Genomic DNA, 18,627 nt, shown 5'->3' with positions numbered 1-18,627 from the left:
AGACACTGTGAGTCTCTGCATGCTGCCTTTATGGAGCTACAGCTGTTTGTATACACTGAACAAGAAGCTTTGTAGCTGCATACTGACTCCTGACACTACAACACATCACACTGACACACACATTACACTTCTTTGTCTCTGTCACAGCTGGATTACAGATGTTAAGTGTCCACCCAGCCTGGTGTCTCCTTCACACACAGACAAACTGAATCCAGATGAAAATAATCCTCCTGTACTTCTTGTTATCTCAGAGAGAACCTCAGTTTAGTTCAATCTCACCTGCAGAGACGAAGACAAGGACAAACAGCAAAGTGCAGCAGAGCAGCGCAGTGCCAGCAGCCATCTCTGTGTCAGTATTTGTGCTGATCCGACTCTTAGTTTGTAATAAAGCTGAAAGTCTGCTTTGAAGAACAGATCTGACTTTCAGCAGCTCACTCTTACCCTGTAGTTTGTGGTTCATTTAAGAACCTTGGAAACCTTGGCTGTTTAGTTGAATCAACAGGTATTATCAGGCTGACATCAGCATGATGTCATAAACACACGATAAAACATCAGAGTTTTAGTACAGCCTCTTGTTCTCTCCTGTAGTCGGAGTGTAGCCATTATAACAGTGAGACGGCACTGCCACCATGAGGTCAAACTGGAGCATTGCAGGTAATAATTCTCATCCTGAACATTGTTGGAACATCAGACCTCCTCACGCTTTGAACTCATTGTGATTCTAAATATTTCTAGTTTCACTTTGACCCCAACCCTAACCCTGAAATGGGCTGTACAGCTTTTATACTTTGACAATGACAAAATATTATTATCTTCTCCCAAATCCAACGTGGCAGTCTGCTGCGAATCCTCCCCGTCCACATCCGACCTCACCTGGTATCTGCTCCTCCTGGAATCAGAAACACATGGACACAAAAACACATCCTGCCTTGATTATCTAATGTTATCCTTCAGCTTATTCTAAGGCCCAGTTCAGGACGTCATGTTTGGACTTCCTGACCCAGAGACTTATAGAAAACAATTATCAGTGTATGTGTAAAAATCCTCTGCACTCTGCGTGTACCTGCAATATTTCAGATCCAGACAATATCACTGAATGAATCTGTTAACTCTGAAAACACAGAGTCAACTTATTTATGAGCACATTTGCATTATGTATATATTCATTTAATAAAACAGCTTTATTTAATTTTTTTTAGAAACAATTTATAATTTTGCCTTTCACACCTATTTTCCGTGTGAACAAAAGAACGTTCAGCTGTTATCAGGTTCCTCTCCTGTCTCGGTTGTGGAGTGTATGTAGACGACCCACGAACAGACATAGGCAGAGAGATGGAACTTGAAACCAAAAGCGAGCCTTTATTTGGCTGGTGACAGGAGAACTAAGAAACCTATGAACAACTATGACATACTGTGATAATATGAGGGCACTATGACACACACTATGACTCTGTGACTATGAGGACATGGGGGTGGGAACACAGACGAAGCAACAATGAACAAAGGGAGACAGAAGACTTACATACACATATGAGGTGATGGGGAAGTGGAGGCACCTGGGAAAAAAGCTGACACAAATGGACATAATGACATCACATGGGGAAGAGTAAAACTAAACACATTGGCTGTGTCCAAATCAATGACTGTAGAAAACATGGACGACGCGACAGCGCCTCCTCCCATTGTGCAAAAATGAAGCCAAACAACCTGCCTGCTGCACAGCTGGCTTATGGCACTAAGAGGCACATACCTCCCTCTAGTGGTCACATTAAGTTCAAACATGGAAAAAGTGTTGGCTACCCATAACATAGTCCTGGGATCACTTCCGGGCCATTCACCCCCCCCTCACACATTGACCCATGTGACCTCAGTAACTCAGTTGACAGCAGGGTGGGTCATCCACTCTCAGGACCTCCGCCAGCATCACAACCTCACTGGGAGTTAAACACCCGAGACTCTCCATCAGCTTTCAGAACTGAAGAGGTGAAGCGCAGTTTGCTTGTTAACGTGTTGACGCCGTCCAGCCCCACGCACGGGGCGATCCGCTGTAGCTCGTTAACGGAGATTTGCCGTGTTGTGGCGTTAACGTCATTTCAACGAGATTAACGCTGACAGCACTAGTGAGAACACAACGAATATGACTGCACATTGACGCCGACATCATCCTAGTGCAAAGACAAGTGGAAGCAGACAAAAACAACAAGCACGCATACTACAAACTTTACCCGAGTCATTTAGACAGCCGTTAGCACATGATTCTCCTTATGGGGACCTGATATGTTTAATATGCTGCTGAGAATATAGCCCAGAAGAAGCGTATAGTATAGCTTTTATTTTGGAAAGAGCCATTTCTCTGTAATAAACTCTCTTTTCCAAAGATGAGTGATTTCTTGATCAGATAGATTTATTTTATCCCTTTGTTGTTTCAGCAACATTAAATCTAAAAACTGCACGTTTGAGTTAAAATATATATTTATAATTTTAATAAATCACAAATTAAAAAGGCATGAACATTTTTTTGTATCGAAAAAATATCGAACCGTGACACCAAAGTATCGAACCGAACCGTGAATTTTGTGTATCGTTGCACCCCTAATATATATATATATTAGGGGTGCAACGATATTCGTATCGATATTGAACCGTTCGATACAGTGCTTTCGGTTCGGTACGCATATGTATCGAACAATACAACATTTGTAATTTATTTTATCAATTTTCCTTCTGACGATGCTGTCTGTGTTGAGCGCTCAGTGAATCTGTGTTCGACTACTCCGCCTAGGCTGCACTGTCGAGCGCAGATCCACTGAGCGCTCAACACAGACAGCATCGTCAGAAGGAAGAGCGCAGGGCAAGCTAGCGAGACAGAAGTTAAGCTCTACTTGCAACAGGCAAATTGAACCTCATTCAGATCTGGCGTTTGGAATTATTTTGGTTTTAATGTGACGTATGACCCTGAAGGTAAGCGAGTCATGGACTAAAGTAAAACAGTATGTTGGATGTGCCATGCAATGCTCAATTACATTGGTGTGAACTAGTGTGTTAGCGCAGTTAGCTCGTTAACGTGTTGGCCATCTAGCCCCATGCACGGGGCGATCGGCGGTAGCTCGTTAACGGAGATTTGCCGTGTTGTGGCGTTAAGGTCATTTCAACGAGATTAACCTGAAAGCACTAGTGGGAACACAACGAATATGACTGCACATTTACGCCGCCATCATCCTAGTGCAAAGACAAGTGGAAGCAGACAAAAAAAAGCAAGCATGCTACTAACTTTAGCCGAGTCATTTAGACAGCTGTTAGCACATGATTCTCCTTATGCTGCTGAGAATATAGCCCAGAAGAAGCGGATAGTATAGCTTTTATTTTGGAAAGAGCCATTTCGCTGTAATAAACTCTCTTTTCCAAAGACGAGTGATTCCTCAATCAGATACAGGGCTTGCAATATCGCTAGCCCGACGTCCCGGAGCTAGCGATTTTTTCAGTCGGGCTACCAAAATCTATCTCTTCCCTGCCCGTCGTGCTATTGTAGGAAAAATATATGTCAATGCTTTTGCATTCTTTCAGAAATGTAGCTGGGTAATTATGTCATTGGCATCGGTGAGCCACTGTCAATATGTGACATATTGAAGTCGCGTTTGAATTTGCGCTTGTTTTTTTGCTTTCACTTTGCAATCGTGCGAACTGTGTATAGAGAGCGACAGCACTGATCTGTGAGTGATGATAATTTGTGCACCAATTCCTCTGACATCGTCTTATTAATCGTTAGCTTACTATGCAAACATGACAAGTGAAATCTCCCGCAGCAAGCTTAAACATGTGAGAGGTTGATCGCGCAGAGAATCGCTGAGCTTATGTGAGTCCGTGTGTAAAAGCAGCAGGATTTATATTTCAGTTCTGCTGAGCCAAATAAGACAGGTCAGGGTGAAGAAGTGACAGCCAAAGAAAAGCTTACCACAAAACGGAGAAGTTATGACAAATCAGACTATAAGGCAAAAAGAAAGTGCAGCTTTATGGTTTCATGGACAAAAGAATTTCTGTGGCTGCAATATGACGAGCTAAATAACCAGGGCTGCACATAAGTGGTCCGCAGGTGCGCATTCGCTGTCAAAATAAAAAACACGCACAAGGGTTAGGGTTAAATTTAAAAACTGTACTTTTGAGTTAAAATATATATTTATAATTTTAATAAATGACAAATTAAAAATGCATGAACATTTTTTTGTATCGAAAAAATATCGAACCGTGACACCAAAGTATCGAACCGAACCGAACCGTGAATTTTGTGTATCGTTGCACCCCTAAAAAATTATATATGTATATATATATATATATATATATATATATATATATATATATATATAATTTTTTTGGGGTGGTTTTGGTTGCATTTTTCAGGATTTATGTTCTAAAACATCTGCAGCTCCATGACACTGAAACAAACCAATTACCATGCAGTACAGCAATTTTACATTTTTTCACATTTAATAATCACTTTTTAGTTTAGAGTCCAGTGCGTATGATTAAAAAAAACTGCTGTTGTTTCAACTGGTCAGTTTCAGTCTTCTGACTCTCCACCTTTGCTTCATGCTCTAATGCAAGTGCAAAATGAACTGTGCAAGATCTTCTTCCTTCCGCCATCAATTTCTCTGGAAATTACAGCAATATTGTCATGTCACAAATTACCATTAAGCATAGTCTCACTACCCGACCCAACACTTTACCTTGGATCTTCTTTTCAGACGTAGTATGTGTGTCTGTGCAAACCTGAGCTTTTTATACCATGACAGAAAGAGGGGTGAATGAGTACTTACTTACTTAAGTACTTACTTAAGTACGGAGGCATAAAGGGGATGATATGATAGTTCTATAAATCTTCTAACATGGTGGAATCAACATGTTGTTTAGTTTATGTTCAAGGGCAGTGTGAGTACCAGTCAAATGTAGTGTGGACGGGGTTGTTGGAGTGCAGTCTGCTCGTGGTCTGATCTGTGGAAAAAGAACAAAGAAAACTGCAATGATCTCCATTCAGTCACTGAAAACATAACAGCATCTGTGTCATCTGCAAACGTCAATGATTTTTCTACCTGCAGACAGAAAAATAAATCACTGAGCCGACACAAAGTATAAATAAATGTAACTCTAGAAACATGGATGAAAACAAGAGAGGACAAAGCAGAAAGAAGAACAGGGCCCTGTGCTTCGTACGTCGCTTACTACATCCAAGATCAAATGAAACATCCAAGATCAAATCATCGCGCTAACTCTGAGCTCGCTATTCCGGTTCCCCGAACACACCTGTTGTTGACGATTAGTACAGCTGGATGAAGTAATGTGAGATCACTGGGTGGCCCAACAGGGGCTACGCATCGATAGTAGAAACATTGATCGGCAACCGTTTGATTGGTCGGCGAAAATGTCGAAGGAGCGCGCTCGGTATTTTTCGGCAGCAGAGCAAGAACTCTTGAGTGAGGGATTTCAGGAGTTTCAGAGTTTAATTAAAACGCAAGGGAACACTGCAAAGGCTGCAAAAGCAAGGAGAGAGGGCTGGCAGAAAGTTGCTGACAAATTAAACTCGTAAGTAATTTAATAATAACAATAATAATGGAGTGGATTTATATAGCGCTTTCCAAGGCACCCAAAGCGCTTTACAATACCACTATTCATTCACTCTCACATTCACACACTGGTGGAGGCAGCTACGGTTGTAGCCACAGCTGCCCTGGGGCAGACTGACAGAAGCGAGGCTGCCATATCGCGCCATCGGCCCCTCTGGCCAACACCAGTAGGCGGTAGGGTAGATTTATCATATCACACCATATTATCCAATATTATATTACATTATATTATATTATAATATGTTATATTATATCCCCTTTCACATTAGAGCCACAACAGGACCCACTAGAACATGGGAACAAGTAAAAGTGAAATATAAGAATATTCTACAGAATGGTAATATTTATCACTTATATTGCTTTTAGTCTCTTGGAAAGAGACCCTGAAATAATCTGTTTGTTTGTTCATAACAGCAACCAAGAAAAGGGCAGAGCAAAAAAAAAGACAGGTGGTGGTCCTGCACCCCCTCGTCAACAAGTTGGTTAAGTGAATAATACCCTCACGGGAAAATCGATATCTCTCTATGAGCACACTGTCGCGCTGAGCTAAAGGATCCTGTCTGTCCCGCAATATACGCTGAATTCTGAGGACTCTCCTTATCAATCTTGCACCTTCCGCAATGGGTTGGTCGCGTATACGGACAGGACATGGCTGCGACAGGCTTCCCAAATCCACCTTCGCTTTTATAGCCGTGGTCTCTCATCTTGATTACACGAAGTAATTTCCAATTACTACTCTGAAATATGAATTACATCTGTAATAATCACATACATGTAATAGAATGTTAATAGTACATTTCCCTTTTTTAGGAAATGACCTGTATGTATCTGTGTGACATCAATAAAAGGATCAAGTGCTGCATTATCTTTAGTTACATTGATGTTATTTATTTATGGTGAAACAGTGGTGGAATATCGCTGTTGCTTTCGTATGAATGACGCGGACATACCTGCGTGGCCGCGATCTAATCCTGTTTACATAAAGTAAACCTGCTCCCCAGCAGGTTTACGCTTACGGCTCTGTTGCTATGACAGCAAGTCCCGGATGGGCTTCGGGGAACCGAACGATCCAGGATCACGCGAAATCGTCAACAATCTCATCCAGCTAACTCACTTAGCGCGGTACGAAGAACAGGCCCCAGAACACTGAATGTTGTTTAAGGTCAGACTCTGAGGTGAGGTTAAGGTTCTTCTCACCATTTTGGACTAAGTTTAAAGAAGTGACTATTTTACTGTGGACAGGCTCAATTCTCTAACAATATACTACACTCTGCTTTTTAACATGACCACAGAAAGAAAAGGCAAATAAAGGAAACATGTTATAAAGCACACAATCTGATCTATTAACTAAAAAGAGAGAAATTATGTTCATGATAATTGGACTCAAATGCAGGACACATTGGTTTTACTAGGGATGGGTATCGAAAACCGGTTCTTGTTGAGAACCGGTTCCCACTGTTTCAATTCCTTGGAATCGTTTGCCATTTTTGCAAACGATTCCCTTATCGATTCCAGTCGCCCCGAATGACGTCACCACGTTGCGGAGCATCATTTACCTGGCAGGAAACACGGCGCCTAAGCGGCTCAAACGCTCAAAAGTTTGATTATACTTTATGAGAACCGATGACAACAGGGCAACTTGCAAAGTAGATATTTCATTTAAGGGAGGAAACACTACGAATATGCAAAAGCATTTGCTCACAAAACACGCGATGACACGCGTTTTTAATTCCGCTCCGGACTCGTGACTCTCAACCCAGCAGCAGCGCTAACGTTTGCACGTCCTCTCCCGTTAATGCGGCAGGTAAATAATCAACTAACAGTGCATATTATGTTAGCGCAATCTGCCTTATTACAAGACCTGCCATTACTGTACATGTTTTTTTTTTTTTTTTTTTTTTTTTTTTTAAATACTTTAATTAAATTTATGCACATATTACAATCTCTCGTTGGGAGACAACATTTGTGCAACAACATCTTGAAAAGGTTGAATAAGAAATCAAACGAAAAAAAACAAAACAAACAAAAAAAAAAAAAAAAAAAAAAAAAAACCACATATATACATATACATAAATATATGAAGGCCATTTTTATGACATATAACAGTTTCCTTTCTGCGAACACTTTAACATACATGTGGCTTACTTAGTACACCAAAAACACAATCATTAAAAGGATAGAGATTGAGTCCCATTGTCGCATATCAAAGCAGCCTCTTTACATGAATCCCTCAGTAATTCTAAAGATGACAAAAAAGATTTTAATTCAATTTTCAATACAGTTAGGGAAGGTCTTTTACTTTGCCATTTGCATTTGTGTATGTGGTATTTGCCCATAATTATCACCACCTTGTGTAGCATGGACAGTTCCTTAGATGGATCACCATTATTATATAAAACTTGTGTTAGAGTCAGTGGGGTCATCCCATCTATTCTTATACTCAACCAGTCTACTAGATCTTGCCAAAAGTCAGTTGTTACTGAGCAGGAAAAAAACAAAATCCACATGGCTCTACCTCAAACCCAAACCTTTTTTTAAGCATTTCAGCTGCTGGGTAATATCCATTAATTATTTTAAATTGCATTTCTTTGACTTTGGGGGGGATAGGCCATTTTAAAAAGTGCGTATATTTGTTCGTTATTTTAACATTACTCCCTTTTAGTTTTGTGTTACTGTTAAAGTCGTGAAATAATTTGTTTTTAAATATCTTGTTCATGGTTTTATTATTACAGTTTTTATCCGTCAAAGGAATCTGGTTTAGATGTAAAGAAGGTAGACTAATTTGTGCCTTAGAGTAATACAAATAACCTTGAATCAAACTCAACAGAGGTAAGGGGATTGCCTTACAAACCTTGTCATATTCTCTAAGGGAACACTGAATGTTAAACTTCGCATTAAAAATACCCACTGAGAGAAACAGACCCCTTTCATCAAGTAAGTCTGTTATAAAGATTATGTTTTTTTCAAACCACTCTTTAATAAACAATGACTTCTTATTAATTGTAATTGTTCTGTTATTCCACAAGGTGGAGCAATGTGGTGAAAAGTTATGGGCAAACACCATCTTCCAATAAGACAAGACCTGCTTATGATATTCTGACAGTTTCACAGGCAACTTCAATATATCAAAATCACATTTCAGGAGAAAATCCAACCCTCCCACCTTTTTGAAAATATTTTTTGGGATATGGAACCATATGGAGTCAGGTTTCAAGAGGAAGGCTTTTATCCAGTTTATTTTAAATACTCCAACCATTGATTGAAAATCAATTGACTTTATACCACCTTTAGCGTAATCTTTGACAAGTTGTGATTTTTTAATGTAATGTGTTTTATTGCGCCAAATGAATTGATAGATTATAGAGTTAATCTTTTTAATGCTTTTCGGGGTAATGTATAGTGAGTATGCTGGATAAACCATCTTTGAGACGCCCTCTGATTTGGATAATGTTGGGTTTAGAGTTTATTATTGTCATTTGTATTAGGAAACATTTAATCATATATGCTTAGAGGTGTATAATCAATTGTGTAGTGATAAGTTGTGTGATCTTTAACAGGCTACAGAGGCTTGGTGTGTATTCCACACTGGAATGCACACCTGCATCTTGGGGGCATGGGAAGAGGTCGCATCTTGTTTTATTGTTTTATGGTAGGATTAACGTAGCTACATTTGTTTTAGTCTAAGTGCTTTTCTGTTTAGATGAACTGCTGGACTTCCTTACCGGGGGGGGTCTAGTCTACCCTCTTCCTGACCAAGGATGATTGCCTTCGTGCTTTCATGTTGTTATATGACCTTTGACACACACACACACACACACACACACACACACACACACACACACACACACACACACACACACACAGTATTCTTTGTTCACATGTATACCTATGTAAGATGTTATATGTTAATGACCCTATGCATATTCATGTAACCACAATAAAAGGAGTGCTGTGGGGAAACCTGGCTGAGAGTCTGACAGTGGTCAAGTGGTGGAACGACGCTTGGCTCCAGCCAGGTCTCCCTCATGCATGAGTAACCAGAGAACTTTGGTGCCTTGAGTCTTGCTTTTTGCTGCGTAGCAGATTGTCCTTAACGTTCCAGCGAATAGGTTTATGCTACAAACCTATCATTAATTGGTCCTTCGAGAGCCGGATCCCTGGAGTCGACGTTCACCGAGGGGAAAAGAGACACACCGAAAGACTGACGTCAGCCAGGACTTATAGAGGTCCTGCAACAAAGTCCTGAGGCGTGAGAATTCGTCATCGGGCCGGTGGATTAGCCGTCTGTTTTTTTCTCCTCGATGGATGGCGATTGATGGGATTCGGGACTGACGCTACACGCAATAAGCAACTCCAAGTAAGAAAAAAAAAAAAAAAAAGAGTTTATAGCTATAATTACGTCTTCACCGCTCAGTGGGGTGTTGCCCGTGGCCGCTCAGTGGGGCTAAAATTCGCCGTCTCAGTGGGGCGATGTACAAAGCCGCTCAGTGGGGTTTTAGTACAGAAGCATTAAGTCGCATTGTTGCGCAGTTCGAACTTTATTTTGGTTAAAATACAGACCGCTTTGTGGGGTACTGTAGTGAGTTCTCCACCGCTCAGTGAGGTGTTGAGAAGTTCCGCGGAGTCCATTTGTGCTGGACGATAGGCCTATTTCGTGTTAATTTTTTGTTGTTGTGTGAGTGTGTTTGTGTGAGTGCGTGCAGAGCAGAGCACGTGGCCTGTGATGTCAGCAGTTGTTGTTGTTGTTGTTGTTGTTGTTGTTGTTGTTGTTGTTGTTATTATGGGTTCCCAAGCTACCAAGAGTGTGCCAGAGGGTGACGAGAAGTTTATGATGAAATTCGCTCCCGGTAGCACAAAGTATTTAGGACATTGGCGCAAGAAATATGATTTTGAAGGTAAATTGGTTGTAGGACAATGTCAAATGTTAGTAGATCAGTTGACAGTAAAAGCAGCCTGTGCGACAGGGAAATTGAAACAGGAGCGAGAGTTACAACTGGCGTCCGCTAAATTGTGGTTAGAGCAGGCGCAGAAAAGACAGGAGGCAGTGAATGCAAAGAGAGCAGCTTTGCAGGCATTAGCTGTGAAACCTGAAGATGAAACGGTGCGGTCTAATTCAGTGGTGCTGACGTTAAAGGACCAACAGCGTAGAGCAGCATTAGAGAGAGAGAGAGAGGTCAGAGAGGAGGAAGAAAAGCAGGAGCAGGAGAAGAGAGAGAGAGAGAGAGGAGGAGGACAGAGTACGGCTGGAGTTTGGGGATGCCGCAGCAGAATATTTAAGTCCTTATAACACTAGATCCAAATCTAAAAGCCATGAGGCGAGTGCATCTGCTATGCCTGCCTCCCCTTTCCATGATACCTTTCCCATGGTGGAGGTCGCGAATCCCCATTTTGGTGTTGAGGATGACCGAAGCCGTGTTATTTGTGTTTACAGGCCATGGACTGAATCTGAATGTGCAGAGGCATGTAAAGATTTAGGAAACCCGTTGACTAATGTTGATGAATTTATCGCCCGACACAAGCAACTCTGCTCCTCGTATCGTTTAAACGGTCAGGAAACAGAAGCCACCTTTAAGAAGTGTCTCACATATAACTGGGCTCGGGTGCGAGGCACCTACACAGGGAGGGATGGTAATACCGTCCTACCCTATGGCCATGCAAATTTAAGAGGCCAAGTTGACGGGGTTTATGAGCGTCTTAGAAATACCTTTAAAGCTTCTGTAGATTACAACAAAATTGCCCAATGCATTCAGAAGGAAGGAGAGGATGTTCATGAGTTCAGGGCAAGAATAGAGGAAGTTTTCAAAGAACATAGTGGCCTTGAAGAGAGTGCAGAGAAGGCCAGCCCATATCAGCAGCAGTTAAAACATGCTTTGATGAATGGCTTCCATCCACGCATTGCTGCTCTCATCAGGAAACAAAATGTCAATCAGAACACTGATGGGTCCGTTGAATGCATGAACTGGGCCCGCCATGCACAGGAAGTTATTAAAAATAAAAAAAAGAAGTCACAAAACACTGAGGCCGCTGCCTTTTTAGTAGATGAAATTTTGTTTCAGGGACAGGCTGGAAGAGGGCAAAACAGAGGCAGGAATAGGAGAGGTAGAGGCCCATGGCGACCCCAGGATAACCGTGGTAAAAGAGATGATAAGTGCTATGCATGTGGGGAAATGGGCCATCACGCAAGGGAGTGTCCTGATCGCATGCCTGAAGAGTATAAACGCCCTGATCCAAGAAACCCTTATTATAATAAATGACTAGCACCTGTTGACACTGCTAACACACATACATGTACAAATGATCCCTTACTTTGCCAGAATTTACAACAGCCTGTGTTTCAGACTCTAGATTTGACTGAAGTATTGTTAAATCTGTCAGGGAAAGAAGTAAAACCAGTTCGCACGTTAACTGTGCAAGGCAAAACTGTTCAATTTCTGTGTGATTCAGGTGCAGATAAAACTGTTTTAAAAGATCATGTGTCAGGAGTTGACCCTTCAAATGGCACAATTTATGTGAAGTCTGCAAATGGTCAGTTAAATCAGCATAGAATCTCTAAACCAGTCTGGATTAGAGATCCTACCACAGGAGAGGCAGTTCAGAGTTCAGTTGTAATGTGCCCAACTTGTCCGGTGAACCTCTTGGGAAGAGATATGATGATGAAACTTGGAATTTCAATAATTCCAACATCCATTGGGATGATAGCTGCAGGAAAAGGTGAAACTGCTGAGACAATGGTTCATCAGGGCAGTGGGGATTTGCATTATTACTGGACACTTGACCTGTCGGCCTCCAGACCTGATCAAATAAACTGTAAACTGTTAGCTGCAGCTGAGGAAATGTTGACAACTAGCCATGACATACAGCCACCAGATGATTTGCATGTCACACTGAGATTTAAGACCATGCCTGGGCCTGATGAGGCCTACACAGATAAAGTGCTGAAATTAGGGCCACAGAGAATCACCATAAAAGCGATATATACTGATGGTGAAACCATGGCTGGATGTAGTGTGATCCTTTCTGAAGCTGCACAACAACTCTTTACAGGGCAAACACCACACATTTCACTGACAAAGAGTGTCACAGCCGAGTGGACAGACTTAGCATCTTTGGTGAGACAGGGGGAGAGTGTTAGAATGTGGCAGCAAGCTGGAGGGGGTTGGGAGACAGACGTGCAGCACAGCATCTTTCGTAAAAAGCTGGGATGGGTGACACACACTACACCACAAACACATTTAAAGGGGAGTGAGAATGACACAGCAGAATGATATGTTGTAGATGTCAAAGATCACCCGGAGCTTAAACAGGTCCCAGAGAAGCTCTGGTCTACTGGGAAGACTGATGTGGGGTTAATAACAACAGCGAGTCCAGTAGTTATAAAACCCAAAACGTCTTTTAGGCCAAGAGTGAAACAATATCCCTTAAAGCCTGATGCAGTAGAAGGCATTAAACCAGTAATAGAGGATATGATTAAGGCAGGGATACTAGTTGAAGCTCCACAAGCAGCATGTAACACACCCATCTTCCCAGTTAGAAAGGCTGATTCACAGTCGTGGCGCATGATTCAAGATTTAAGAGCTGTAAATCAAGCAGTGGAGAGTATAGCTCCATGCGTCCCCGACCCCCACACCTTGTTAAATCAGCTTAAGCCAGACAAGACACACTTCACCGTGGTAGATTTAAGTAATGCTTTCTTTTCCATACCAGTACATGAGAATTCGCAAGGCTGGTTTGGTTTCACGTATCAAGGCAAAAAATACACATACACCAGACTGCCGCAAGGTTTTTGTGATAGTCCTACAATTTTCACACAGAATATTACAAATTGTCTGTCTGATTTTGTGATTCCATCACATTCACAGATGTTGGTATATGTCGATGACATTTTAATTGCATCCAATTCAGAGAAGAACTGCAAAGACATATCATTGGCATTGCTGACTCACTTAGCTGAGACAGGTAACAAGGCCTCACTTTCAAAGCTACAGTGGGTAAAGACAGAAGTGAAATTTTTAGGACATCTGCTTAGTGCAGCAGGGAAAAGCATACACCCAGAGAGGAAAACAGCCATCTTGGCAGCACCTAGGCCAGTGACAAAGAAACACATGATGCAATTCCTAGGGTTGCTAAATTTCTGTCGATCGTGGATGCCCCATTACTCTGAAATTGCGCAGCCATTATTAGATATGATGTACAGTAAGCCTTTGGCTATGTCAGAAAGTTTAAGTTGGACCCCTGAGGGGGAGCAAGCTTTGTGCACGCTGAAACAGATGCTGACAGGAGCATCGGTTCTAGGGCTTCCAGATTATAACAAGCCTTTTGTTCAAACTGTTGACTGTAAAGGACATTTTATGACATCCATGTTAGCACAAAAATGTGGAGGTGGCATGAAGCCAGTAGCTTATTATTCTAAGAGGCTGGATCCTGTGGCTTGTGCCTTACCTCACTGTGTGCGATCTGTGTGTGCAGCCGCTGAAGCCGTAAAGTGTTCTGGTGAAATTGTTTTGTTTCACCCTTTGACCCTGCTGGTCCCACATGAGGTTGATGTTTTATTGCTGCAGACTAAAATGACATTCTTGTCACCTGCCAGACACTTGTCTTTAATGTCACTGTTGCTCTCCCAGCCACACATAACTATTAAGCGGTGTACTACTTTGAATCCCTCTACATTGTTGCCCACAGAGGAGGAGGGTACACCACATGTGTGTAGTGAGCATGTGGAAACACAGTGTAAACCTAGAAGTGATTTAACGGACATACCACTCACTGAGGGCAAGATTTGGTTTGTTGATGGTTCCAGTTTTAAAACAGCGGAGGGAAAGACTAAAACAGGCTTTGCTGTTGTGGATGATGTGCAGGTCATCCGTGCTGGGCAGTTATCACATTCCATGTCTGCCCAAGCAGCTGAGATAGTGGCTCTGACGGAAGCCTGTAAAGCAGCTGAAGGGCAGGCAGTGACTATATATACAGACAGTCAGTATGCATATGCTACACTTCATTTCTTTGCCGCTCAGTGGTCAAGACGAGGCATGACAACTTCAACAGGGAAACCTGTGGAGCATGCGACATTGTTGCAGGCCCTGTTGAAAGCAGTCTTACTGCCTAGTAAAGTTGCAGTTTGCAAATGTGCAGCACACACACGTGGCACTGACCCCATTGTACTGGGCAACGCCTTTGCAGACAAAATTGCAAAGGAAGCAGCCCTTGGAACACATGGGGTTCATATTCTGGCGGCACAGGAGCAAACTATGCCCATCACACATGATGTGCTGGCAGACATGCAGTCACACTCACCTCCAGCTGAGAAACAGCTGTGGCTCACTAAAGGAGCAAGCCTGAGAGGTGATGTCTACTATCTTTGTGATAAACCTATATTGCCTAAAAACTTATATAGGACTGCTGCAATTTTGAGCCATGGGCTCTGCCATGTCTCAACAGCCGGGATGTTAGCAGCAGTCGAACGGCAGTTTTTCACACTGGGATTCAATGCTTATTCAAAACATTTTTGTAAAGCATGTTTAATATGTTGTAAACATAATGCTCAGGGAAACCTCAGACCTAGGAGAGGAAGGTTTCCCAGACCCAGCTACCCATTTGAAGTAATCCATATGGATTTCATTGAGTTGTCTAACTGTAACACCTACAGGTACTGCCTGGTGATTGTGTGCCCGTTCTCAAAGTGGGTAGAAGTTGTCCCCACTAAGAAAGCAGATGCTATTTCAGTGGCTAAAGTAATATGCAAAAATGTGATCCCAGAGCATGGGATCCCCCAGACTATTTACAGTGACAATGGTCCTCATTTTGTGAATGAAGTAATTGAGAAAATGTCACAACGTCTGGGGATAACACTGAAAACGCACTGCTCATATCACCCCCAGAGTGCAGGGCTGGTTGAAAGGACTAATGGCACAGTAAAGCTGAGACTCAGGAAAACAATGGAGGAAACAGGCAGAACATGGGTAGACTGCATTGAGCTAGTGAAAATGTATATGAGAATCACGCCAACTGATAATGGCCTAACGCCTTTTGAAATAATATATGGCAGGCCATTTAGAGTTCCAGTGTTCTGTAATGATAATGATAAAGCAGAAGAAGAAAACACACTAGCAGACTGGATGATTAAAATGCTGAAAAGCAAAGAAGTCATGAGTGCAAATAATCTGCCAGATGATTCTGTTTCTGTACAGGAAGAACGTCTGAAGCCAGGGGACTGGGTGCTGATAAAGGTCATAAAGAGGAAGTGCTGGTCAAAGCCACGGTGGGACGGACCATACCAGGCTCTGCTGACAACACCGACAGCTGTGAAAATTGCACAACGACCCACCTGGATACACCAAAGCCACTGCAAGAAGGTGACACACATCCAGGCCAGCTCGGAGTAAGTGGCAGGAAGACCGGGTACAAAGGGGGGGGAAAGCCTCCAGGGCCCCTCGTCTCAATCCGGTGAAGAAACCAACTGAGCCACAGGTACTCATCAGAATGGCTGGTAAAGTGTTGTCTACCCTGCTGGGTGTAATGGCTTTGATGTCATCATGGTCAGCTGTGGAGACCCTGTATGTTCAAGGAAACCACACCCAATACCCTCATGGCTATTCTACAAACTTTTGGTGGCAGTTTATGAATACAACTGCTCACTTGAACAATAGGACAGACTGCTATGTGTGTGCTCATATGCCGTTATCCGCATATACATCTGGACTGTGGCCGTACAGCATATCAAAGGACAGGAGTTGGTGTCTGTTGGGCTTAGCAACTCATCCTGGCAACAGAGTCCTCTGGTCCCAGGCCAATTACAGTACACCTCTGAACATCACCTGGAGTAAGTCACCACTTCTAAACATGAATTGTTCTGAGCAAACTGACTTATTGGCCTGGCCTCAAGTGTCAGACCCACTGCCGGACATAATATTGCTGAACAAGCTGAATACAGCCCAATTGCCGTTGTGTGTGATGAACAATGGATCATTGTCAGTGGGGGAGTTGCCGCTTCACTTATGTGGATACATATACACCTACTGCCCTCCAGAGAATGAGAGCAGGTGTATGAAATGCTTGACCGATGCAAAGTGCGCTGAGAACTTGACATTAAGGAGGACTGAATGCAAGTCCAACCGGGCTTACAGGATACCAGTAAAGGCAAAGAGTCAGGAGTGGACAGGATGTTCAAGGACGGTGCCGAGCAGTAAAGGAACAAGAGTTTTGGCTGATTGGTATTTCCTGTGTGGACATAAAGCCTATCTATCACTCCCTGAGGGATGGGGAGGATTGTGTGCCGTGGTGAAATTATCCGATCATGTCTTCTTCATGGACAGAGTTGAACATCACCCTAGCAACCGACAGAAGCGTGAGGTGAATTTAGCCTCACCTGACTCGTTTGGAGTGACAGTAGACACTGGAGTGCCACGAGAATTCCGCATTTGGAGTGGAGGAGCTAAGTTCTTCCAAAGTTTGATCCCAAACATCGGAGTTGCAGAGGTGCGGGATCATGTGGAGATCAACCGATATGCCTTACTGCGACACATTAATCTCACTAAGACTCTGGGAACAGCCTTAGCGGAGGAGCAACAGGCCATCAGAACGATGGTACTGCAAAACAGGCTGACCCTAGACTTGATAACAGCATCACGAGGAGGAGTGTGTAAGCTGATTGGAGAGACGTGTTGTACGTTTATTCCGGATGGATATACGACTGGAGGAGACATCTATGAGGCACTGCAGAACTTAACTGCTCTGCAGAAATATGTGGCAGACCACACATCAGGAGGAGACGCGTCACAAGGCTGGATAGCCTGGTTGACATCTGGACCATGGTGGAATATGTTCTTACGGTTTTTGACTCCCATTCTTACATTATTGGCGTTGCTTTGCTTGTTTACAGGTTGCATTTTGCCATGTGTAAGATCGATGGTGAATAGAATGATTGCTAACACCTTTACCAATTACATACTGTTGCAGCAGAGTGACATGGATGCTAAGGCTAATATGTGTGTATGAAATGAAGCCTGCACTGAAAATGTTGACAAGTGGTGTAGAGCTGAAGATATATATATGCCGTATAGCCTTAAAAAATGACAATACAGGGTGGTGATGTTGGGTTTAGAGTTTATTATTGTCATTTGTATTAGGAAACATTTAATCATATATGCTTAGAGGTGTATAATCAATTGTGTAGTGATAAGTTGTGTGATCTTTAACAGGCTACAGAGGCTTGGTGTGTATTCCACACTGGAATGCACACCTGCATCTTGGGGGCATGGGAAGAGGTCGCATCTTGTTTTATTGTTTTATGGTAGGATTAACGTAGCTACATTTGTTTTAGTCTAAGTGCTTTTCTGTTTAGATGAACTGCTGGACTTCCTTACCGGGGGGGGTCTAGTCTACCCTCTTCCTGACCAAGGATGATTGCCTTCGTGCTTTCATGTTGTTATATGACCTTTGACACACACACACACACACACACACACACACACACACACACACACACACACACACACACACACACACACACACACACACACAGTATTCTTTGTTCACATGTATACCTATGTAAGATGTTATATGTTAATGACCCTATGCATATTCATGTAACCACAATAAAAGGAGTGCTGTGGGGAAATCTGGCTGAGAGTCTGACAGTGGTCAAGTGGTGGAACAACGCTTGGCTCCAGCCAGGTCTCCCTCATGCATGAGTAACCAGAGAACTTTGGTGCCTTGAGTCTTGCTTTTTGCTGCGTAGCAGATTGTCCTTAACGTTCCAGCGAATAGGTTTATGCTACAAACCTATCAGATAATAGATTGCGTCCAAAAATTGTAATATCTCTCGTCAACCAATGATTTAGTGTTTTGGACATGCCATCAATTTTGTCTTTTAGGTTTTTTGATTCTCTAGTGTTGATGTCTTTGTCTAAATAGATGCCTAGATACTTAACTTCATTTTTCACTGGAATCGTCCTCATGCTATTTTCCAAACAATCATAAAGTGGCAAAAGTTCACACTTCTTTAGGTTCAGACACA

General features: G+C 42.5%; 3 protein-coding genes across 3 annotated transcripts in view; 2 read left to right on the top strand and 1 right to left on the bottom strand.

Moving 5' to 3' along the window:
• LOC146673191 (polymeric immunoglobulin receptor-like) overlaps positions 1 to 18,627 on the bottom strand; it is a 94,329-nt gene that overhangs the window by 562 nt on the left and 75,140 nt on the right. The gene's annotated exons all lie outside the window — the stretch shown is intronic.
• LOC146673192 (butyrophilin-like protein 2) overlaps positions 1 to 18,627 on the top strand; it is a 93,307-nt gene that overhangs the window by 16,215 nt on the left and 58,465 nt on the right. The window lies entirely within an intron of this gene.
• LOC146673196 (uncharacterized) lies at positions 9,395 to 18,313 on the top strand. The gene is made up of 2 exons (XM_085401744.1): positions 9,395 to 9,972; positions 15,800 to 18,313. The coding sequence occupies exon 2, from the start codon at positions 16,092 to 16,094 to the stop codon at positions 17,604 to 17,606; it is 1,515 nt and encodes a 504-aa protein (XP_085257870.1). The 5' UTR covers positions 9,395 to 9,972; positions 15,800 to 16,091; the 3' UTR covers positions 17,607 to 18,313.

This window comes from Rhamphochromis longiceps, linkage group LG3, assembly GCF_057381845.1.
Source record: "Rhamphochromis longiceps isolate RC_006_pf linkage group LG3, R_longiceps_female_GT1.1, whole genome shotgun sequence".
NCBI classification, from domain to species: Eukaryota; Metazoa; Chordata; class Actinopteri; order Cichliformes; family Cichlidae; genus Rhamphochromis; species Rhamphochromis longiceps.
Note: the sequence above shows the minus strand (reverse complement) of the source record. Positions and strands in the feature narration are given on the sequence as shown.

What these genes read in the sequence shown, in the direction of transcription:
- LOC146673196 (XM_085401744.1), top strand. Translation starts at nt 16,092, where the DNA reads ATGGCTGGTAAAGTGTTGTCTACCCTGCTGGGTGTAATGGCTTTGATG.